This window comes from Enoplosus armatus, chromosome 13, assembly GCF_043641665.1.
Source record: "Enoplosus armatus isolate fEnoArm2 chromosome 13, fEnoArm2.hap1, whole genome shotgun sequence".
NCBI classification, from domain to species: Eukaryota; Metazoa; Chordata; class Actinopteri; order Centrarchiformes; family Enoplosidae; genus Enoplosus; species Enoplosus armatus.
In genome coordinates, this window is record NC_092192.1 from 13,156,387 (window position 1) to 13,180,437 (window position 24,051).

General features: G+C 39.4%; 1 protein-coding gene across 1 annotated transcript in view; it reads left to right on the top strand.

The window, feature by feature from the left end:
• The window catches only part of cadm2a (cell adhesion molecule 2a), a 188,862-nt gene that overhangs the window by 143,812 nt on the left and 20,999 nt on the right, over positions 1-24,051 (top strand). Inside the window, exons 4-5 of the mRNA XM_070917304.1 lie at positions 11,101-11,253; positions 14,307-14,444. Coding sequence (XP_070773405.1) covers positions 11,101-11,253; positions 14,307-14,444 — 291 coding nt within the window. The remainder of the gene's footprint in view (positions 1-11,100; positions 11,254-14,306; positions 14,445-24,051) is intronic.

Here is a 24,051-nt window from a genome sequence, read left to right on the forward strand (position 1 = left end):
AAACCATTTAAAGCATATCCCTGCCTCCCAAGACACCCCATATTGTTCAATGATGAAGGTTATAGTAGCCACAATAGTGGACCCTGACAGGTGAAACTAATGACTGCAGATTTTCCAATACAATACTTGCCCAATGTCACTAATGTTTAAAGAAAAGGGAGCAGGTCAGTTAAAACATGTTTACTCAAACGTGAGTATTTAGGTACATTTTGCAATATTTAACAATGCAACATAAATTAAGATAAATAATAAGTATATATAACTTCAATATTGTTTTTATTAAACTATTAATATATAGTATATTATAAAAACCGAAGAAAGGAAGTCTTGTAATATGGGACTTTAAAAACCTCATCAACCTCACACCCCACTTCCTGAGAGAAAATAGCCTGAGAATGATGTGATCTGCAGGAAAGACTCCAAGCTCTGTATGATAAACATTTAATATACTGGAGACCTGCACGGTCCTGCAGAGAAATTCCTTCTGTTAAACAAATGCAAACTCTTGCATCTTCGCACACTTTTACAGGCGCAGTAATGCACACACACTAACAAATACACACACACACACACACACACACACAAAGCCTCCAATGTTTTAATGGCTAATAAGTACAAACGGTTTATTCCTGACCTTTCACATCCTCTTCAGTGAAGTCCCCGTAAAGAGGATTCATGGGTGTTATTTTGTTGGTTCATGCCTGCTGAAATGATTGTGCCCTGTGCGTCTCTCAGCTGTATTAGTCGAGTGTAATAGAGTATGAATCACACTCTCTTGTAAGTGTCTGGATTAAGCACATATGGGATTTACACAGTCTTCTTCCACTAGGCTGCCTTGTGCTATTGGGTGTCCGTGCACTTTATGCGTGCATGTGTGTTTGTGTGCATGTGTGTGTCTGTGTTCTGTTTTGCATACAGTAAGTGAACGCATGCATGTGCAAAGTATTTCAATTTTCAGCCATTCACAGTTTCACTTACCTACCGTTTTTCGGAAAGAGCAGCGGTAAAAAGCTGCATTGAACATCAAATTCAAGAGTTGATGTTCTCTGCAGGTTATTCCATATCACACCAGGGGTCATGCTTGGGGGTCTATTTCATGGCATTTCCAGAGCAGAGCTCTGAGATTGGAAATGAAAAAGCAGCCAAGGACTCTCTTATTATCAGAAAAGCAAAGGGATACTACTGAGGCCTCAGAATTACATTGCTGTTTCGGGTTGCGTGTGTGTGTGTGTGTGTGTGTGTGTGCTTTGGGGGTGTCGTGCCGAACATGGCAAATTCAGATGCACATGCTGATGGGAGCAATGAGATGGTGAGTGTTTCCAAAATGCCACTGGCAGTGTGAGAAAGGAAAGATGTCTCAGCTGCAAACGCCTTTGAGCACAGTAGGTTTCAGATTAATTTTCCTTGCTGCCTGTTGGGAAGAAGAAGAAGATGGGGATTAGGGCAAGCACAGTTGTTCAAAAATACAACCCCATCTCACCAACTTTTGCATACTTTGCTCTGTTGCAATTATTTGGAAAATATCTGTTTTTGTTCTTTTGTGCCAACATACAAGAAATTATTTTTATAAAGCTCAACATCTACCTTCTTTAAGGTTACTGGTTGACTCCGCATAAGTATTTGCAAACATAATATGAGTTCATAACTGATTAAAAAGTTTTAGTTTTTGTCAGTAGTTTTACTTAGAAGTCAGTGCAGAAATCTGAACTGGAAAATGTGCCGCAATTAAGATATCGACTCTTTTTGAGTTTCTAATCATTTCTCCTCCATTAGAAAATAATGCGTTTACGTGACTTATTCATTGCAGTCTAATTGAAAAGGTGATGCAAAAAATAAAATGTTCCACTTATATTATACAGAATAGCTTCATATTACAGACTACAGAATCTGCTGAATCTATAATGTCTGTTGTCAACAGATTGTTGTCTGTGCACATGTGCCTGCGTGTGTCGTATCTCAGAGTCACTTACATCCTCTATTAAAGTCAGCCACAGAGCATTAGCATAAACATATTGGTTTTTCAAAGACAAATGCAGTAACGGACTCCATTACAGTCCTTTGAGTGGTGCCGGTTTCACGGCTGTTGTTGTTTAATGCCAGGACTGAAGCTCACCTCTAAGACGTTTAGTCGGATGAAAGAGACTCCTCTTGTCTTCAGTCCTCTCAAAGGTGCTCCGATGGCTGTGAAGAGTTGTTTGAATTACAAATAAGTCATTGTCCCAAAAGTAGACGATTTTGTCCTTTCCATCACTTACCACTGAGGGAGTTAAGCTTTGCTTCGACAGTGAGAGAGAGATGAGCACTGGGCAAGAGGGATTATCTCCTTTACAAGATTCAAAAGAGGCTAATATCTTTTTACAAATTGCTCTTTTGGTTTCATGCAATTCAAGACTTGATAATAGCTTTATTTCCTGGATGGAGAAATTTTGCAATGAGGCATAATTACAATTTCTTCATTATTCCCATACTAGAAAGACCCTATGTGTAATTACTTTCCAGGCTAAATTTGCAGGCCTATTTAGTGGACTCATCATGTGTGAGCACTGGCTAAGGTATGCCATTTAAATCATTTATTCAGCATGGTTATTGTAATTTGCAAACCATTTTTCATCCCATTTCTTTTCCAACACCCACGTCTGTATTTTCATTTTCAACCTACAGCACTTGATCCCCTTCTCTTCTCCCTAATTATCTGTCCACCCCTGCCTTCCAGAGTCTGGCAGGATCATGGTTTACCTGTCCTTACAAGCATCATAAAGTATACTACAGCGCACATTTGGTAGACCTGAATACATTATAGCTTTGTCCAAAATGTGGCTCATGCTGCAGGCACATGTACTGGCAGTATGGAAACATGTTTCTCAGGTAGGGTGTCAGTTGTTATTTATTTAGCGGCGTGACATTAGGGTATCAGGGTGTCATGGTAGAGAGAATCTCGGTGTTCTGCAGGATGAAACAGACATTTCTTGCTTCATGGTAGAGGGGTAGTTCTTTCTTCAAGGTTATATTTCAAGAGTTTTGGGTTTATTTTGGAATTGATTGCATTTTTATTCAGTCTTGACTCCCTTTCGGACATCAGGAAATGATTTTAAGACTGGTCCGGCAAGCACATGTACTGGCAACTCTTCCTCTTGTTTGCATTATCTAATAATGTTTTCTTTGTTGGTGTTGTTTAATGTGACTGGATCTAAAAGTCTCATTTTAGAAGGAATCAAAAGGTTTATTTAATGATTAGGGAGAATGGCTATCAAAAAATGATGAACAAGATTTTTGTTATTTATTGTATTATTTTTTATAGTAGGTATGGGCCAATAGCCTTTACATTTCACATAAGCATTACATGACCTTGTGCAAGATTCAGTTAATTTACTATTTCTTTGTATACATCTGAATGACAATGAAATTATCAAAACGATGAATATGGATTGCAGTTATACAGTATTTCATTCAACAACAAAATGCTTGATTTATGTTTCAAAATGTTGCCAGATGAATGCAAATTTTGAGGCCACATTTGTGGTCTTGAGCTAGATTGTTCTTGGCTCATGCTGTTTCCAGGAAAAGACAAACTGACCGTGAAAAGGTCACAGTGACTGTGAATTTCCCCTCAGTCTGAACTCAGTGAGTCACCACACACATGCCTTGGAGCATTAAAACAATACAGTTTCTCTACATGTGTATAGTAACAGTATCTGCAGCGATAAGATATGCTGATGGTGCTTGCAAAATGACCAAAGTGCCCACTGTACCTGCGGTGGACATCTCTTCCTACGCTGTGCCATCTGCCGATTGATTGAATCTGTTTAAACATTAAGATTAGTGTTATGGGTGAACAGCTAAGGGCCAACTGCTCATTTTTAGGCCCCTCAGCTGCTGAATATGAAGCTATTCGGGCCCTCAGATGTCAAATATTCAGCTGTCTGAATCAATTTGCTGGCTGTTGTGGTTGTGTGAGTATGTAAGTGCACAGATATGTGTGTGCATGTGGAATGTCAAGCATTCCACCTCCCCCAGTATACAACCATGAAAGCTTTGATGCATTCAGAGTATCTGTGCCTGAGCAATTTAGGGGATAGGCTTTTAAAAGTTTTCCAAAGTAAATAACAATATAAGAAATGCCTGACAGACTTTTTATTTAACAGATAGCAGAACTTTCTCTCAAAACTTAATCTTAGGAAAGTTAAACTTTTGAGACAGCTGTCTTTTTTCTCTCTTTTTTTTCATTTCCTGGAAGAGTGCCTCTATGAAACATCCTTTCATATCGGTCTGAAGATTGGTACGGTGTTCTCTCTGATAGAAAAAAACTTGACTGTAAATCTCCAAAGATCCCTAACAAGTCCCCTCTCTCCAAGACAAGGACCATAAAACATGAGAGGAGGAAACAGAGGAAAAAGGAGACGGAATGTAGGCCTTGGTGGGATAAAGGAGAGGAATTAAGGAGGCATTTCATGAGAGCTTTCAGACGCAGTTATCACCTCTGAAAGACACAGGAAAACTTTTCTTTGACCTTGAGCATTCTGCGACTTCTTTCTTCGCCTTTCACCTCTCTTTGCACATGTCTGCGTTTGAGTAGAACGTTCAGCTTTTGATTAAAAAAAAAAAGCTTTTTCTACTTACTTGTGTTTGCATTGTATTTAGAGGTGCAGACAGGTATAACAATTAAAAGCAGAGTGCGTCGGCGTGTGTGTGTGTGTGTTGCTTGTGGATCAGAGAAACTGGTGTCAGGCAAATGTCAGCTTTGTTTCTTCTGCTGTAGAGCTGTAAAGCAGGTTCAGGTGAAAAGAGACTACATTGTCAAATGAAGCAATAGATCCAGTTATTACTGCCATTATTAGCAGAGCCACTTATCATATGCGAGGTGTAGAGAAAAGCACCTGAGGCAAATGGGAATAATTAGCTCACACTTGGTGGCAGGCTTATTCCTCCTCTCTTCCGGGAGAAAGTTCTGGAGCACAGAGTTGGGGAAAAGAAACCATGTATTATAATAGAATTGAAAAATCAAGAATTATTTATGAGGATTTTTTAGCATTATGAAAGAGAAGATGTGGCTCTACAAAGAGTGTCCACTTTCCTTCAAAAGCTTTTCAAAGTCATTTTGAAGGATAGCTGTAGTGGGTACCCCAGAAAAATATGAAACTCCTTATAGGCCAAGGTACGTGTTCTTCTACTCCTGAGCTGGAGGGGGAAAAATGTATCCCTATGCAAAATACAATATGGTTTATAGGCAAGAGCTGTCTCCCCACTGACCCGCTTCTCACAAGGACTTAATGAAGTAGGGCTGGTGGAGGTGTCCCACTGAACTCGGCATGGCAGGTAGAAACTGATGAAAGAAAATCATTTCTGTCACAGGAAAAATCTCCACAAGCCAATTACTGTATGGAGTGTGGCACATTTTACATTCTAAAAAGCCATTGTGCCTCGGAAAGGTATAACAGGTAATGGGGGTTGAGGAACGGCTGAGATACAGAATATACATTAAGCTATTCAATAAACATTGCATTCTGTTTGCTTCTCTCTCTCGATGTTGCTCCCTCACACACACACACACACACAGACACACACACACACACACAGACAAACTCAAGTCCCCAGATGGGTTGTTGACAAGGAAAAGAGAACAGTCACATCCAGACACAGGCACCTGATGTATATTCTGAAATTTGCACTTTTCTCATTATAAAACTGTGTCACTTGAATGAGCAAACACCTGCCAAGGTTCTATACTAATACATACTGTCCCTGGATAGATGAACGGATGGGGGGGGGGGGGGGGGGTAGGCCAGGTTGGAGAAGGGTAGGCCAGTGGAAAGGATGGGAGAGGAAAGTGCAGGAGGGGAAAGAAAGAGGGGAAATAAAGGGACAAAGTGAAATGCAAACATGACATGATGTTTAAAGTGAGTCGTGACTATTTGCTTATGCATGCTCTCTGTGTGCCTATACAATAAACGCATCCTTAATGGACAAATCTAATTACCTTTCATGCACACACACACACATACATGCACACACACGCCATGTTTACTCAACTGCTGCTTTTAATGATGGCGGGGAGAAGCTGTGGAGAGCTGCTAGATATGCAGCCAATTTAGATATGTGAATATGCGCTGTATGCCTGCACAGCACACCTGCCACGTACTACATAGAATGTGTCTGCACGGTGATGTGTTGCAGTTTTTGTGAGGCTCTGGCAACATACTGATGAATCACAAAACCATCAGCTGTAGTGTGATAATAGATTTAGGTTTCCTCGTGTTGAGCTGGGAAAGGCTTTTTGGACTCTAAAGTGGCTTTCACACCTGTAGTTTGGCTGCCTTGATCTGAATCAAAAAAAGGTAAATGGCTGCCGTTTAGTTGTTGTGCAATGTTGTAAACATGAAGGTTAATCATTTATTGGACAGTTTTGGGGTCCTTGTGTCATCCTGCATGGTATGGCAATAGTGATCAACAGCATTCACCACTGCGTCTGACTGTGTCATAGTCAGATGTGGACACTCAATCAAAAGACCAAACCCCATTACTAGTAATTGTGTTTGGAGCAGGGGAGACAACAGTTGTTGTGTTATGTCTTTATGACTTTGCTTGTGATGCATTCATGGGTTGTCAAATAGCCTGGCATTCACAAGATCCACTGCAGTATGTTGTTAAAACCAACAAAACAATAATTTGCAGGATGTTGTGAAAAAGAAAATATGACGTAGAAAGCATCTTTCATGGAGAAAAAAGAAGTTGTTGAGCCTGAGGTGAGAGAGAGGTGAAATGACCCGAAAGAGGAAACAAATTAAAAAAAATTATTTGGTGCAAATTGCCCGACACACTTTGTTTTTATCAACACACTTTGTTTTTATTAACCTGTTACTCATTAACTGTTCAAAGATTAGGATTGAATGTAACATCATGCAGAACATTTGTTTGTATCCATTTACAGTCAGTTTCAATAAGACTGATTCACCAGCTGACTGAACGTCTTCCCCCAGAATAAGAATGTCACTTTTAATTTAGAAGAAACAAGACATCTTTGACCTTCTCTCTGTGCAGCTTCTCTCCGTCTGACTTTTCCTTTTCAAAGATGTGCCTTTCTTCTCATCCTCGGGAGATTTTAGTTTAAAAAGATAGGTGACACTTCCCCCTCTCTGTTTAGTTTCTTCCTGAATATACTGTTTGGGAACAGAGAGTGTTGTGGCTTTGGTGTTATGGGCGTATACTCTCTGTCATCTGATCGGTCACGGTCAACCTCAACATGGACGGCTCCTCGGAGCTGACGGTCATCAGCACTCATAATAAGATGATAAATCTTTCTGCTCCCACTGGGTTTCCGAATATCAAACTGCATCTGCTTTCATAAAATTGCCACATGTCAAGGTGGGTTGTTGCAGAAACAGAAACAAATCAAACATTTGATGCTGACAAGTGCAGCTTTGCTTTCAGCCTCCCTTTCTATACACACACACAGACGCAGACTAAGGCTAAATGAGGAAAAAAGTATGGTCGTGCATTCAGCAAGTAGTTATTGCGGACTACAAATCCGCCACTCTTTGATGTTGACAACAACGTCGTCCTCCATGAACGCATTCAGGACTGTCGGCGCTAATGGTCTGTAATGGACGGCAGGCAGCTGCAGCATCTTCACAGACAAATAGCAAAGGATGCATTCGTCTCCTCTATTCTCTCTGTCGATATCCAACCTTTCCCTGGGCATAGAATGAGAGACCAGAGGTTACACTGCGAGGGAGAAGAAAAGTGAGAGGACAAAATGGACAAAAATAGATGGAAGATGTTGTACTGTGTTCACTCATTTATTAATATTGTGTATGAGCTGTAAGGTCTACATTAGCAAAAATTACAAGAATCTTGGTTTTCATGTTTTAAATAAATGAAGTTTATTTAAATGTATGTTTGATTGACATTGAAGGAGACAAATAAGCTTTAAAACGATCATAACTAAGAATTTAAAGACTGTCAGAATCTGGATGGAGAAAATAATGAAAGACAAAACAATCTTGGCGGTCTAACTGGTCTGGCTGTTGATGTGGGACTTTTTTTGGCTGTATTATAGTATCCTTAGTATTGGAGTATTGAAATCTAAATTCAATAATCATCTGTGTTCATTGCTGTATCATGCAGGTGATGATTGACAGGACGTTTTGATATTTACAATTATTCATTGAAGTTGCATTCATAATGAGAGGGCCTGAGTTCATGTCCTCATCAGCTTGCTTAGACAGACCAGCAAGTCAGAATATTCTATGTACTTCTCAAAGAACCATCTATCCACCCATGCCCCTCACTCTCACACAAACAACTTCCCAGAAAGGGCTGCTGAGGAGAGACAAGGAAGAAAGCAGAGTTGCATCGCGACAGCTAGCAAGCCAGCAACAGTAAATGTATTTTCTGACATTTGCCTGCTCACACTTCCTTGCCCAAAGCAAATAAGACAACAGTTGAAAAGAAGCATTGTTTAACTTGTAGACATCCACAGGTTAGTGGAGCTGCCTGAGTCGACAGAATGAGGTCTGCGAGGGTAGGAGGAAGGAGAGAAACTTAGAGACTGACAGAAAGAAAGAAAGACAGAAAGATGTGCAGAGGCAAAGAGAATCTACTCTTTGTCTAGAATCAGTCCAAATAATCCATTCTTTGATGCGACCACGTGTATACATTTCTGTGTATATGCACTGCATGAGAGATAACAACTATCTTTTCAGGACAGGTCTCACCATTAACCGAACTGGCAGTGCGTTAGACTAAATCTAATTTGGTGGTCTTGCATTGATGGCCATGTGTACTCACACGCACATAGGAACAGGAATGTACTGTCACCAGTGACAAGCCTAAAGATATGTCATGTGCTCATATCAACGTGTCACGCCTGCTCAGGCTCAGTACACAGCATGTCGAGATAACCAGTTTTGCGAGGGAGGGGAAGGGACAGAACAAATGCAATAATAAATGAGAGAGAGCAGCTGTCGTTTAGCCAAACTGATTACAACTCTACTGCCATTTACTGTAGGTGTTTAGCTTGGAACCAGCAAAGCAAGGCTATCCATCCCATGACAGACAAAATGACACAAGATAGTGTGCTCACTGACATTTCTCTACATTTGACAGTTTGTCCGTGATCATCGCAGCAATGCTTACACAGAAGCTGTAAAAAGAACGCAGCTGATGTGCCGAACACCTCAAGGGCTAGACATTTACCAGGGACTGACAAATTACAGCTGCGAGTGGGTAAAAACCGCAGCTGATGGCAAAGATTTAATCAATCAAATGTAAGACTCAGAATCTGGTAATTCAACTAATTGCCAAAAGTGACATTTTAAACAGTGATAATGTTCTAAAAAGCTCTTTCCAAAGGTTACTTGGCTGATACTGTAATTGACATCTTTGGTAAATAACACATTTCATACTTTTGTTATAATCTTTTATAGATTTTTTAATATAAAGTATATTAAGGTTTGTGTTGTAGTTTGAGAATAAGTTACACAATTTGTGTGGGTTGGGGAAGGTTAAGGTATTTGGGAAAGAAATATGACTTTTGTGATGCTGGCTTAAAGCTGTAGGATGTTGAAACACAGTTTCAGTTCTTTAGATACCTCGGGTATCGTTGCTCACCATTCAGCCAGCCACTCTTTAAAGTGCTCTAAAAACAGACTGTCTAATGGCCTTTAGTCTTCAGATCTTGGTAGAGAGGTTACAACACCAGCATGCTCTATTTTTTATATGATTTCTCACAAATTACCATAAGATAAGAATATTCTTTCATGTGGCTTCACATGAAAGAAAATATGAACACCTGTACACAAATAATCATGCCTTGTTTCTGCTGAACACAAACATGCACAGTCACACACGCTTACAAACACACACACACACACACACACACTTGAGCGTGGATTGCTCCAAGTCACTTTGATGGAGAGTGAAAGAAAAGTAGCCTTGGCTGCTCATATTAAATAAGATTTGTAGAAAGGTGTTGTACTTGCAAAAGGAAGGCTTAAATGACTCTCTTGAGCAGCCAAGGCCACAGAAACGGAATGAATGACATTTTTACGCTCTCAACAATCCACATGGTCTTTTCTAAATGTACAAACCAGTTTTTTTTGTGCGGTTTTGCAATGCACCCCCCTGGACACAACAGCCATGAAGCATGTCATTTTCATGTCACCACATTCTAAAATCTTTGTGCATGCTCCCACTGCACCACAGTGAAGTTTAAAGTCTACTTTAAAGACCACGAGTATCTTTCAACAAGCCATCCAATTTCAGCAGATCCATTTCAACTCTCACATCTTGCCAAATTCTCATTAGGCCTCTTTCTCAGCCTGTTATTGCAGTATTGATTTCCATTCCCGTTATGTCTTTTGGAAGATTACATTTTCATATAAGTAAAATGTCTACAAGAGTTTCCAGTAGCAAAGACTGTATGAGTATGGTTCACTGTAAAGGTGTACTGATGCTCAACAGACTCAACAGAAAGTTCAGTTTTGACAGTTATTAATTTTCTATGCATTTAAATCTATTCATACATGTATTACTTGTGCTACACTGCTTGGTTTGGCTGGCATAAGTATTATTTTTATTTCAAAGTAGTAAACAATGAAAATGAGCTTCACACATTTAGGCATTGGCAATAACCATACTACCAAGTTCAGCTTTTCAAAATTCAAAATTGCATATCCTGAGGACTAATGTGTGTGATTAAGATTACACTCTGTTGTTGTTTTGTCACACACACAATAGAGGAACTGCAAAATATTAACATACCACTGATCTCTCTTTTTTATTTTGCTGTTTCCTACTGCGGCCATCTCGCCTTTGTTAATGTCTCTCAGTATGCCTCCTCCACTCTGTCTAAAATACAAAAGAGCAACTGTTGAAAACATAATATAAACTAGTTTTACTCAATGAAAGGAGCACAAGAGTTAAACTAAATTGTTTCTAAATATCACTGTGTATCAAATGATGATCAAATCATGACACTCTGATCACAGTTGAAGTGCGTCTCCCAACACTGCTGAGATAGCTCTCATCACTTTACTTTGCTGATATTCAAACAGTTTGTACTGTTTACTAACTGTCTGTCTCCCTGTCTGTCTCTCTGTCCAGCTTTAAGGGACAACAGGATTGAACTGGTGCATGCGTCACGGTCGGAGTTGACCATCAGTATCAGCGATGTCACGCTGTCTGATGAAGGCATGTACACCTGTTCTCTCTTCACCATGCCTGTCAGAACAGCCAAAGCCTACCTGACTGTTCTAGGTGAGTACATGATCTTAAGTCTAATTCCTGCATGAAGGAAATGTTAATTTGTGCATACTATGTTGCATAACATCAGTCTGTAATATGCACAAATGTGTTAAAAGTTTACAATGAAATCAGGTGGACCATAATCAAAAGTGAGTCGTGTTTTTTGTGCAGATCCCAGAATGGGGTTGTTAACATTTCTGACTGGCCATTTTATTGCCAGATTTTTTGGTGTAGTGCAATCACTTGAAAAAATAAATCGCTGGCACATGTATGTAATGATTTTATCATTATGTGTGTCACTGTGTTAATTTCAAAATAGTTTTACTAAAATAACACCTCTAGACAATTGTGCAACCTTTCTGGAGGTTAAGCTTTAAAAGCTTTCTAGTTGCAAGATGTGTTGTTTTGGTAGATTTTTCAGTTTAAACAATTTATAGTTTGTTATGTTTTTCTTTCACAACCAATTGACTGTGGTTACAAATAGCCTGTTGCTTGGGCCTGCATCTGCAAACAAATAAAAACATACTGTTAGGCCCTCTAGTAATGTTTGTGTTGTGATCATCGCCCCTCACAAACATTGTCACATTTCCTGCCACTGGGCTTATTATCTTGCCAATTAGTTTTCGCTAATGTTAATAGATGTGCTAGTGCACTCCAGGACCATTAGCTGGCTCTCTGTGTTAACAAGCATTCTGAGAATTAGAGACATTAAAGGCTATTGCTCAATAAGGATATGGAGAAAATTATTTTGCAATACTGAACAATAGTTAATGGTGCAAGCCAGGAAGCAGAGAGGGAGATTTAATAAACATACAAAATGGTCTGGGAAATGGCCTGGTTTATCTGCCACTGTGTCAGGACAGTGAGTTCTGGGAATGAACACAAGAATACATTGAAAATGATTTGGACAAAATACAAAACTGTTAAATAAATGTGCAATGAAATGAGCTTCATATTCAAATCTTCTCACAATATTTTGGTAAATAAATACAAACATGTGCTTATCTATTACCATTAACACCATTTTTAAAAACAATATAATTACAACAATGAATAAATCAGTATTATTCAAGTGTCTATTCTAGCCTCAGCTCTGAGGCACAGCCTTGTTTTTAGCTAAATGCTAATGTCAGGATGCTAACACGCTCACAATGACTATGCTAACATGGTGAAGTTCAGCAGGTGTAATAGTTTAGGGTGTTACCATTCCAGCATTAAGCGTTAAGTATTTGGTCATAAAATAAAGTATTGGACAAAAAGTTTGACCTGATGGTGGCGCTAGATGTAAAAGTGTTTACCATTCATTCACAGGGGGTCATGAATTCCTGTGCAAACTTTCATGGCAATCCATCAAATGGATATTTCAGTGTGGACCAAAGTGGTGAATTGACCAACAGACTGACTTGAGCCATGCTGCTAGCTTGGCTAAAAATGCACAACAGGACAGGATTGTAGTACTATTAGTATTAAAATATATAATCGATCCAGACATATGAAAAAAACACAACACAAAAGTTAAATTATTATTAGTAACTGACTTTGATTTAGTTCTACATAACGTCTTATACAAATGCCTTCACTAAACTTTGTATAAAATACATATTTATAAAATCTGTAGATTACCATAAAGCAGTGCAATCACAATGACCATAGGAATTATTAGTCAAATCCAGTTTTCTTTTTTTTTTTCTTTTTCGCCTCGCATCAAAAATCGAGCTCTTATTTTTTTCATGTCTTGAAAACACTGTTGGTCATGCTTAAACAGTCATGCACACACATGAATACACCACAGCACAGGCAAATCCATGATGCACAAATGAGCAGAGAAACACACAATGCTCTACACGTACACACACACACACACACACACACGCTCGCACACAAACAGAGAGAGGGAGGATTAAAGCTTTGCAGCCTCTAGCCACCCAAGGGGAACGTGACTGTATATGAACATTGTGTTTGATCTGTTCTCGTTCAGTCTGGGAGAAAAACCATCAAACACTTTTCTGAGTCAAGCCACACTTACTCATTCACATACCTACACACGCACCACAGTACACAGTTAGATTTCGTGACACTTGCACTTTACACACTTGAAATTATGCATTGAACCAATTAGCATAGAAAAACATGCACATTAAAAATTACGTGTTCCATGAGGAAGGATTGATCTCACTGCAAACTGTGTCAACCAAGCAGCAGCTGTAGTTAGGATTGTATTTGTTCCTATCGAAAGGATGGTAAACAGAAAACAGGAGGGACCTTTAAGTCTGGTAATAAACCTTACAGGAGGTGGTGAAACAGACAAGGCCAGAGTCAGTCAATGGCATTGACTGACAGACCTTTCAGTCACTCAGCCTGAGGCAGACTTATTGCTCATTGACATTAGAAGGGCAGACACTCCACGCTTAAAACACTCATTATAGGAAAGGCCAGTAATTAACATTTTCTGTACAACCTTGTGGCCTCCTCTGTAGTCACAAGCCTTTGCTTACCCAAATGTACACACAAAAAAATCATATTTTTCGACTTACATGAGTGTCATGAGTCATGAGTGCTATTTATTTAGTAGAAAATAGTTCCAGTGAAAAATGGTCTGCCCAGAGAAACCTAGACATTGGTTCTGGGAAGACAAATCGCTGTTGAATTTTGTAATTTTTCAATTCTGTGAGCATCACAAACAAAACTCCATTCACCTCTATTGCATTTGAGTTGAGGCAGAGACAGATATCAGAAAATCCAAACTATCTGCATGGCTAGATACCCCTAGATGTATGTGAGAAAATATTTTTCTTTGTCATTTGGGTGAACCAACCCTTAACGAAGGGCATGGTCCAGTGGTTAATGATGGAGAGACCATCCACCGATGTGAATCCTCCCTGATGTGTTTCTCGAGCAGGACACAGCTTAGGGATGCTGCTTTGTAGTCCCCTCTCTAATCTCCCTGCAGGAGTGCAAGCTGGAGGAGAATTTCCAATAAGGCATGATAATATTATTGTTGCACAATGACTTACCACTGTGCGTGAATTAGTTCCATCGCTGTGATTTCCGTTTCCATCCTTCAGGTGTGCCAGAGAAGCCGGAGATCGATGGCCTGACGAAGCCCGCCATGGAGGGGGACCACATCACTCTGACCTGCATCACTCAGGGCAGCAAGCCTGCCGCGGACCTCCGCTGGTTCAGGAATGAAAAGGAGGTCAAAGGTATATAACATCTGTTTATTGCATTCATATCTGCATCACTGCTTTGGCTACAGAGACTGTGAGGCGTAGTGCATCATGTCATACGGACAGTATGTCATGGATTTCAGAATGAGAGTTATGGTGAATGACAACTCATTTTTAGGGGAAATCCTGATAAGATTGGATAAAATTATCCCTTTTCCATAAACAGGTCTGGGGCCATCTTTCTATCCATTGAAAACAGGTTGCTTGTCGGTTTGTTTTTAACATCATCAAGTTGAGCATCTTTGAAAACATGGCAAATCTATTTTCAGAAGCAAAATCAAAGATGTTCTTGATTAATTAGACTTAATATTTGTTATTGTTAGAATTTTCTCAATGAAGCAATTTAGTTACTACAATAGTTCTAAAAGGATAAAGATCATTCTATGCTTATAATCATACTTAACTGATATTTCTAATACTAAGCTATAGTTTCCTTTTGGAATAAACTGCTCAATTTTAATGTTGTCTTTGGAGAGTCATCCCCATCTCCACTGTGTTGTCAGATGCTAAAAAAATATTGATTATCACATTTCAGCTTGGCTCAGAACGCACTTTGTAAAAAACAAACATAGCACAAAATGTGTCAGAAAATACAAATTTGTGTTTGAAAAATACTGCAGAAAGTCTTTTTCATGAACCTGGCACCATGAAGCTGCTGCAGCGGATGTCTCAACAGTGTATTTTTGTTCTGAACAAGTTGTTTCTAATAGAGCAGATTCAGCATGTGTCCTCTGGCCTGAGACCGATACATTAACCTCCCTTGTTATCAGAGGGCTGTTCTAAATCACACTGACTGGACTACACACTCCTGCTCTGCTCTACTTGATGAACCATCCGCTTTGTAATTGTTTGAACGGGAGAGCGAGAGAGAGAGAGAATGAGAGAGAATATTGAAGAAAAGAGAGCTCAGGACATGAAATGATAAAATTAGGTTTTTGAGGAAGAGAGAAACAAATGCAGTTCTGTATCAAATAAAATGCCAAACCCAGTGGGACAAACTGTCACAGATCACCAGCACAGTTGCAGAACTTCTACGAAGGTTTCTATGTTGTTTCACAAAGCAGATTAAAGGCAGAAAACAAAATGCAAATCGTCCTTTTCTAATTCAAATGACTGCAAGTGTAAACAAAGACATAGGATTGAGAATCACAGGTTTACCTTTTTCTTTTTTTTTCTTTTTTTTTTTTTTTTTAAGAAATCCCCCAAAAAAAGCAGCTTTGGAAAGAAACGTTCAAAGTCTCTGTATAACACAACAGATCACCGAAACTCAGTAGTGAGAATAACAAGCAGCCAGGTGTTGCACATCCTAAATGCCCAATTAAATGTAGAAATATTTAAAGTAAAATGGCATTCGGGATGCGAAACACACCACAGACACTTCACAGAGTTCATTCCCCTGCTTATACAAAGGATTAATAAACCACAAAAATAATTTTTGCCAAAGCATGCATGACTTTTGCTTATTAACTTTGCATTTTAATAATTCCTCTGTCTGCTATCAGTTTGTCTTCTCTGATATCACCGACTACATTGAGTAGGTCTGTCCTCTGTCTGGCTGCACGTTTATTCCCATTCTTAAATTAATGCACAGTGTGTTTTATAATATTTTTATGTATAGCATTTTAAATAACTTAAATAACAATCGACACACCTTAACAATTGTAACCTGGTAACTGAGAGGTTGCAAAAGCACTGAAGCAGCATGCTAGCTGCTAATCTTCCTTCCTATCCTTGTGCTCATTAACACTGACAAAACCTCACATGTTGTTTACTTGCTCATCATTCATTAAAATGAAACAGAATACTTGTTACTTTCTATGACCAGTATCACACTTTTATGTCCTGTGTCCTGTCTTAGCAATCTTTCACTTATTATGTTGATGAGTAGATCCCCAAGTCGTATACTGTTGGGGTTTTTTTGTAATCTAACTAAACAACTCGTTTTTGTAATGTATTATAGTAGTTTGTCACTCCACTTTACATTTCCTCTTGTTGCCCTACTGGGGAACATGAAGCTTATAGAAAAAGAATATACTCTAATTAGCAGAGTGAGTATTTTTCCTTACAGGCTTATTGTGTCTCTATGGGTGATTATTGCTGCTCCCAGTGGCCCACTACTGAGAGAAGAGCTCCCTGTAAGGCAAATGGAAACATAGCCAGAACATAATGTTCTTTTAATTTACCACAGAAAGTTAACAGGTAGTCAGAGATATCCTTGGTGGGTTGAAGTGAAGGTAGTCTCAAGAGGATATGCTTTCTCATTAAGGTCAGATGCTATAATTCTCTCCTCAACTTGGCCGACGACTATCTTTAATTTGGGCCTTGTGCAATTTTATATCAGTGTATTATTCACTGTGACAAGGTTGTAGTTCTTTACCCAGAAAGGACACGAATAGTGTGTTCAGGTTCACCCTTGTGTAAATGTATTCTATAGTTCATGTCCTTTAATATTGTTGAAACTAATAATATAACAGGCAGTTATATTATGCATGATATATATATATATATTTATATATATATATATATATATATATATATATATAATGATTTATGCAAAGAAAGGGAAAAGAACATCAGCGCTAAGTTTCTCTTTGTAAAAGAAATCTTGGTAACATTGTCCCAAAACGGAAAGCAGAACCTTGAGACTTTATACAAATGTCAGATTAGAAGATTCTTGTCAGATCTGCTTTTGGACTCGTCAGGAATTTCGATCGGAAGGTGATGTTTCCGGCCCTCACTGAATTCACTGAAAAGCTCTCTCGTGTGTCTGCCATTACACCCTTTCTACCCGAGCTTAAGCCCAGACAGCTCAGCCTGCTATCTCGCATTAGGGTTTCCCAGGGTCCAGATAAGCAAGCAGATAAGCCCAAATCAATGCTGCTTTTCCACACAGTTTTAAGCAGATATCATGGTATCTTTCCATTTAATTAACTGGAGTTGGGAGATGATATTAAATCTATGTCATCACATTTATTCGGACTTCCTCAGAACATCCTCTTTGCTAAAAAAGCTTTGTTAATCGCATAAACTGACTCTGGACAGAGTGAAGACAAATAACCAATCTGATTTTCGTCACCTTTGTGTCACCTTTAATAAAACCAAATCCATGAACTTTGATAGAATTGTTTTTCCTTAGTGGCCTTGTCACCATTATCTTTGTATTATACTCAAGAAATAATATATTAACTTAGTTTGTATAAATACTGAAACATCTGTTGGTTTCAGAGGTGAAGGAAACATTGATCCCTAAATTAATACTCTGTCTTTCCTGACAAGTAGGTGTCTGTTTTTAATTAGCAGTACATCGCTCAGTGAGATGTATTCAGGACATGTTTAGTTCAGGAAAAAAAGTCTGTTCTCGAGATTATGATTAACACATACCCTTACACACTTAGTTCTTTGTCATACCATTAATGCATTTATGCCACTAATTGGTCCACTTTCTTGTAGTAATAAGAAGGTGTGAATTATTCTCAGGACACAGCCAGCCTGACTTGTTATATGTGACACCAGTAGAGAGTTTATGTGTCTGTAAATTTACGTGCAACTGCGTGAAAGCCAAAAGCAAAACGAACCCAGCAAGACACTCTGGCGGTCGGACTTTCTTTCCACATTTAAAACTGACTAAATAAATAAACACTAAAGCAAGTATGTATGTATGTATGTATGTATGCATGTGTAGGTGTTTGTGCGTATGTGAGTGTACTTGAAGTGTTCATCATCCTGACAGGATCAGGGTGTGTTCAATGTGAAAAGCCATCTGATTGTGGGCGACCATGCTGGGAATAAATGACAATTGTGACATATTGGTGTGGGATCTGGGGGAATGGAGAAGATTATATTACCGGCAGAGCCACTGGAGCAGTCCATCACCCATTCGCATGCAGTTAACGGACACCCTATGCTAAGTGTGTGTGTGTGTAAGTGTGTGTCTGCGAGAGCAAAACAGACAGATGGAGCAGACAGCCTGCGTGTAAGGACATAAGCTTGTGTGTGTGGAACGGAATCCAATATTCTTATTTCTCAGTCTCTTTGTCCCTCAGATCCCCTCAGTCCCCACCCAGTAATGATATATTTCTATCTCAGTTACACACCGTAACCCAGAGAGACCTCTGCCAATATCACCACATGTAGCACTTGTTTACACACCACTGAACCAGAGGGAGCTGTGTGGAGACCAAGCAAGGCAGAGATGAAATGAATATTTATTTCAAATAAGGGCGGGGATGTTCGCTATCGGACTAGTATTATCATACTCTCTGACCTAAACTGTAGAGGTTATTGCTTCATCATGTTACGTGATAACTCTATTCCAAAGGGGCTTAAGGGGAAAACACAAAGATTTGATTCAAATTCGCCTGCGGTCACATCCCTATTCTGTTGTCAAACTTGTTAGTCAAGGACAAGGAACTATTACTGCAGACGTACCTCGCACTATTTTAGGTCGTTGTCTGCTGACTTTTCAACACACTATCACTCAAGTCTGCCCATTCACTGAAGAGCTGAACAGTGACTGAACAACCTTTTGAAATAGTGCAAGCTATTTCTTCACTTATGGGTAATTGTCCTTGACTACCGTGAGTGAGAACAGAATAAGGTGACCATCATTATTCTAAGGTTTGCTCTGGATGGAGCTATTGGGGAAAAGTGAATAGGCAATAGCTCCTGGAGCTTATTCCAAAGAGGATGATGTTGAAGTGGATGACACTGCTGGTGACATTGTGAACACCACAATGAGAATTGCGTTCAGGAATTTAAAGTTTTTTCGAGTTACAAGAAAATACATTTTCAGTCATTTTGTCAGTGTTAGACAACCTTGCACACTACTTAAAAAGTCTGTGTTGGGACTACATTTATACTATCCAGCTCCCTGGGGTGGAGTGGATCAATGGCCATTAAAGATGTAATTTCAAGATGGCTCCTGCAAGTCACAGTGGCATGAATAAAAGATGCCCAAGTCACACACACACAAAAACGCATATTCACCCTTTCTATCCTGAATACGTGTGCAGCACAAACTCAAAAGTACTTGTGCACACGTTCTGTACAAGCACATGCCTGAAATGAGATCTGTGCAAATCTATTAGACTGGTATATTAATTAACATCAAGGCACTGGATGAGGTAAAGCTCTCTGGGTAGATGTTGTCTTGTATCTTTTTGTAGCATCACAATTCTGTTTTTTACCTAGAGATATCTTGAGCATGAATATCTCTCTTTCTTTCCTTCTTTAAACTTGTATCACCTTGATTAAATATGCCCATGTAGAGGTGTATCTCAGTTTTCTTCCTGTCTCTGGCATCGTAAGAGTGTGAGATCAGGTTAACAGAGTTAGACTTGAGCACTGCGAGCGAAGGAAGAGGAGGTCAGGTTGCTACACCCACTGTCTGTGCCCATTAACAGCAACATCCTGGAGGTGGAGCACCTGTCCAGTTCTAAATGCCAAGGCACCGAGACCGACCAGACCTCTCCATTTGAGGGGCTAGGAAAAAACCCGTCTTTGTGGATCCACAGTCAGACACTTCTTAGCTGTGAATGCTTGGGGAGTTTCATGTCAGAAAGGACATTATAATACAGGTTGGGCAGGCACTGATAGAAACCCTCCTAACATTTAACAGTGCTCCCTGGTCGTAGTCACCCGTCAGTTAAGCCTGGAGCCGAGCAGGTAAGACAGGTCAGACGGGGGGCGGGTGCTTACAGGCTCCCTGAACACTGCTCAGTAGCCAGAATAAGTGAAGAGAATGGTGGGGGGCTCAATATATCAACTCCACACCTCACAGGAGCTGGAACCTGCTGGGTATTGATGCTCGTTTTAAAGTTTAGTCACCTATTGCTGCGCAGCTCATCTGACAGCACACAAATTGGGTACTTATCGGGCAACATATGTTTTTCTGTACACTTTTGTGTTACTATATATTTTGATTATCCTCACACTCACCCACAGACGATTTTACATTGTTCTTGCTAGAGCAAATTGTTTTAAATCTCAGATGGGATGCAGTTCAGGGTATGTTGAGTCAGCCCACGGACCCCTGCTGCCAGGATTAGTCAGCTCTGTCGCTGCTGTTGACAATTCCTCCCCCACCCCAGAGTCCCCCTCTGTCTTCCTTGTCTGTCCCTTCATCTTCTTTTCTTGTGTCGTCCCTCTCTCCTGTGAAATGGCATGAAAGGGTCAGATTCTCACATTTCTACACCTGTCATTTCCATTTCTAATCCTCCAAGGCTCTGTCTTGGCTTACACCAACGATGCAGAGCTCTGAGCACCCACCCACAGAACAGGGTGCCACAGTCGCAGCCAAATACTGCCAGGCTTTTTGTTAAGGAGAGGTACGGCAGGTGAATATGATGATATGATGCTGATATCCATTTTTCCGATTTGAAAAACACAAACACAACTGTGAGACCTTTTTATTGTACTTGTTGAATTTCCCAACAATTTTTAAGTAAATCATGTGTAAAAACTGTGTTTACAGCTGCTTGGCCATTTTAAATTATCTTTAATCTATTTGACTGATTGGGAGCTAATCATTTAAAAACAAAAGCAAAACATAATAAGTGACAACGTTCTTATGTGTCCCTCCCTGACCGTGCACAAACATCCAATGCCAGTAAGGACTCAGATATACAACACAGAAAAGCTGTGGAAAGCGTTTATATTTTACCGCTCTTTCATTTGGCAGCTACGTTTTCAACCAAATCAAAATCAACTCAAAAAAATGCTGCACTGTAGTCTCTCTAATTCTGACAAGGGATGTAATATAATGGGAGCGGGCAGTTTCAGACAATACGTGTGGGGTTACTGCTGGCTGCACTTTATGTATATATGTATGTGCATATCCATGATGAAAGGCCAAAGAGCTTAAAGAAGATGCATTTTTAGTTTGCTTGTCAGTATAAATAAGAATATAAAGACAATTCAAGAAGGGTTTTGGTACTTTTATACAGAAATTCTAAACAAAATCTGATGATGTATGTATGAATGTGCTTTACTGTTATGTGCCTTCTATCATGAAGTAGTTGAATAACCCACTCTTAATATTTTAGGATACTGATTTTAGTGTTTAATTCTGAATCGAATCCAAAGAATGGCTGCAAAAGAAAAGAACACTTTGCAAGATTGATGTGAGTACTGATAGAAACACTGCAGCATGTAATTCTCCCACAGAGAAAGCAAGAGTCGCCAATCATAGCTGAACCTCCTCACCATCTTTGCTCATTCAGTAAAAGCCACCATCATGTGAAGTAACTCAAATAAAAAAATATATATTTTTGATTAGTTCCAACAATAACTCTCTTGATAGGGCAAACTAAATGTTTTTTTACAGATTAGGTGTGATCACCAAACAGTGTATGTGTGAAATGAGACTGGCCAGATGAGCTTTTTGATTGACAAGCTTGAGCTTTAATGACAGCTTGATGATATTTATAGACCAATTATACCTACTCTCACCCACACACATGCGCACACACAGAAGCCAACAGAGTGAATGTAGATTGATGCACTTTAACGACAAGGTATTACTTGCTGTTAGAGAACTGTTATTATGTTCTCAAAGTGGATCTTAGAAGCCTTTGGAACAAATAATGATATTAATGAACTCGGACTTTGTGCAAGCAAGTCAGTTTTTGTAGTTACTTACCCTGAATCACGCAGAGGCAATCAGAGTCCATTCAAATTGCCATGAGACAAGAATCTAAATGGGTCGACACACTTAAGTCACACAGCAGAATTATAAAGAAAGTGAGTTTCTCGATCTCTCCAATAGTGCTGTTTCAGTGCGGGGCGCATTTACAATCAGGAGCCTCTTAGAAATATTATGAACTAACTTTGAGAAGTAATCTTGTGTTTTTTGCTGAAAGCCAAACTACAATAATAAATAGAGGAGTTTAAGTACAGACAGAACAGTTGGTTTCTGCCGGGGCATCGCTGAGTGCCTATCACATTGATTGAAGTACTTAAATTCTGGTCTTGAACAGCATACCATATGAGCACAATCAAACTGCACAATTCAGGATGATTCATTTAGTTTATTCAGACAAAGCCATTACAATATTTTGAATTGACATATTGTTAGGTAATTTATTTGCCATTTAACAACACAGGGTGGTGCATTGAAATACAAGTTGTAGCTCCTTCATGCTCATAAATATACAAATATTTTTTATATATTTTTAAAAAAATAACTGCTAAAACAAAAATATAGAGCAAATTAGAAGTCAGGTAAAAACTGCAACATAACCTTTTTGAAATAGAGAGATTTGATTTTCCAGATAATTCTTTTTTTTTTGATGAATAATTTTAAAATTGAGCCACCTGATTGACAAAATGTACTATTAGCTGTTTACCAAAGAAAAGTCATTTCATGAAACCTAATGGGACTCATCTCATCTCAGTGTGTCAGTCAAATTAAAGCATCAGTGTTTCATTAAAGCATCAGTTAAACCAACTATTCATTAACCCCAATACTAACCTCAACAGTAGCATACAAATATTAACAGGAGAATAGAGGAAAGAGGGATTTTGAAAACAGTATATCTGTGGAGGGAACCTTCTAGGGCTGCAGACAGAAGGAGAAAGACAAGTTTAACTGATGGAGAGACAAAGAGGCAGGGAGTAAGTAGTCTATATGGACGTGGAATAACTAAGAAATAGTAGGAGAATGTTTGCAACTGCGAAAGCATGCCATGATATCAGATATTCAATATCCTCTTTCTCCAGTCCTCTACTCGTTTTCACTCTCCTTTGTCTCCTGCAATTTCTTCTTTGAAAAGAAATCCAGCCATTTTCCCTCTCTCCTGTTGTCTGGGTGGATGTTGCTAACACTGCAGACCTGTCAGTCATTCATCTCTAGGGGAGGCGGGCTCATTGCCTCAGTTGGGGGAAGTGACTGAGCGGAATCGTTGATTGGCAGAATCGAGAGGGAGAGGAGACAGTGGGGTGGAGTGCTTAGAAAGTGGAGCAGCTGAGCGCAGAGGAGAGAAGGATATGGAGCGTAAACGGTCTCTTTAGGAGAAACAAACAAAGGCGACCAGCATGAGAGAGAGACTGTACATTTACTGATGCTTTCTTGAATTTGCTAAGATGAAAAAAGAAAAAGAGACACCATTTTACAAAGCAGGGCGACACCTGAATGCAGAGATAAGACTGCACAGCTGAATACAGTATAATAGTGATTTTTCTTCCTCTTTTGAAAACACCTTGTAGGAGTGTGGATGAACAGGCTTGATATGATTTAAAATACTGGCTGCTGGCATGATGTGAGCAGAACAACCACCTCCAGAGGACTTGTTGAACAGATGTGATTGAAAAGAAGAATGCGTTAAAAATACCTGTTTGGAGGTAGATACATATAAACAATTAAGTTGTGAAGCAGCTAGTAGGGGAAAAAAAATCTAGCAGTAGTGTTGTGAATGTTGGCTTAAGTGTGTGGTCTGAAAGAGGATGGCCATCTGTATTACTTAACAGTTTCGGGATATTGGAGAACATTCATGTCATATGTGTAGGCTGAAGCGTCGTAACAAAGTTGGCAAGTCGTCAGATGTCCTCTGCTAGGATGAATTTGTGCAGGATCACTACAGAGGAC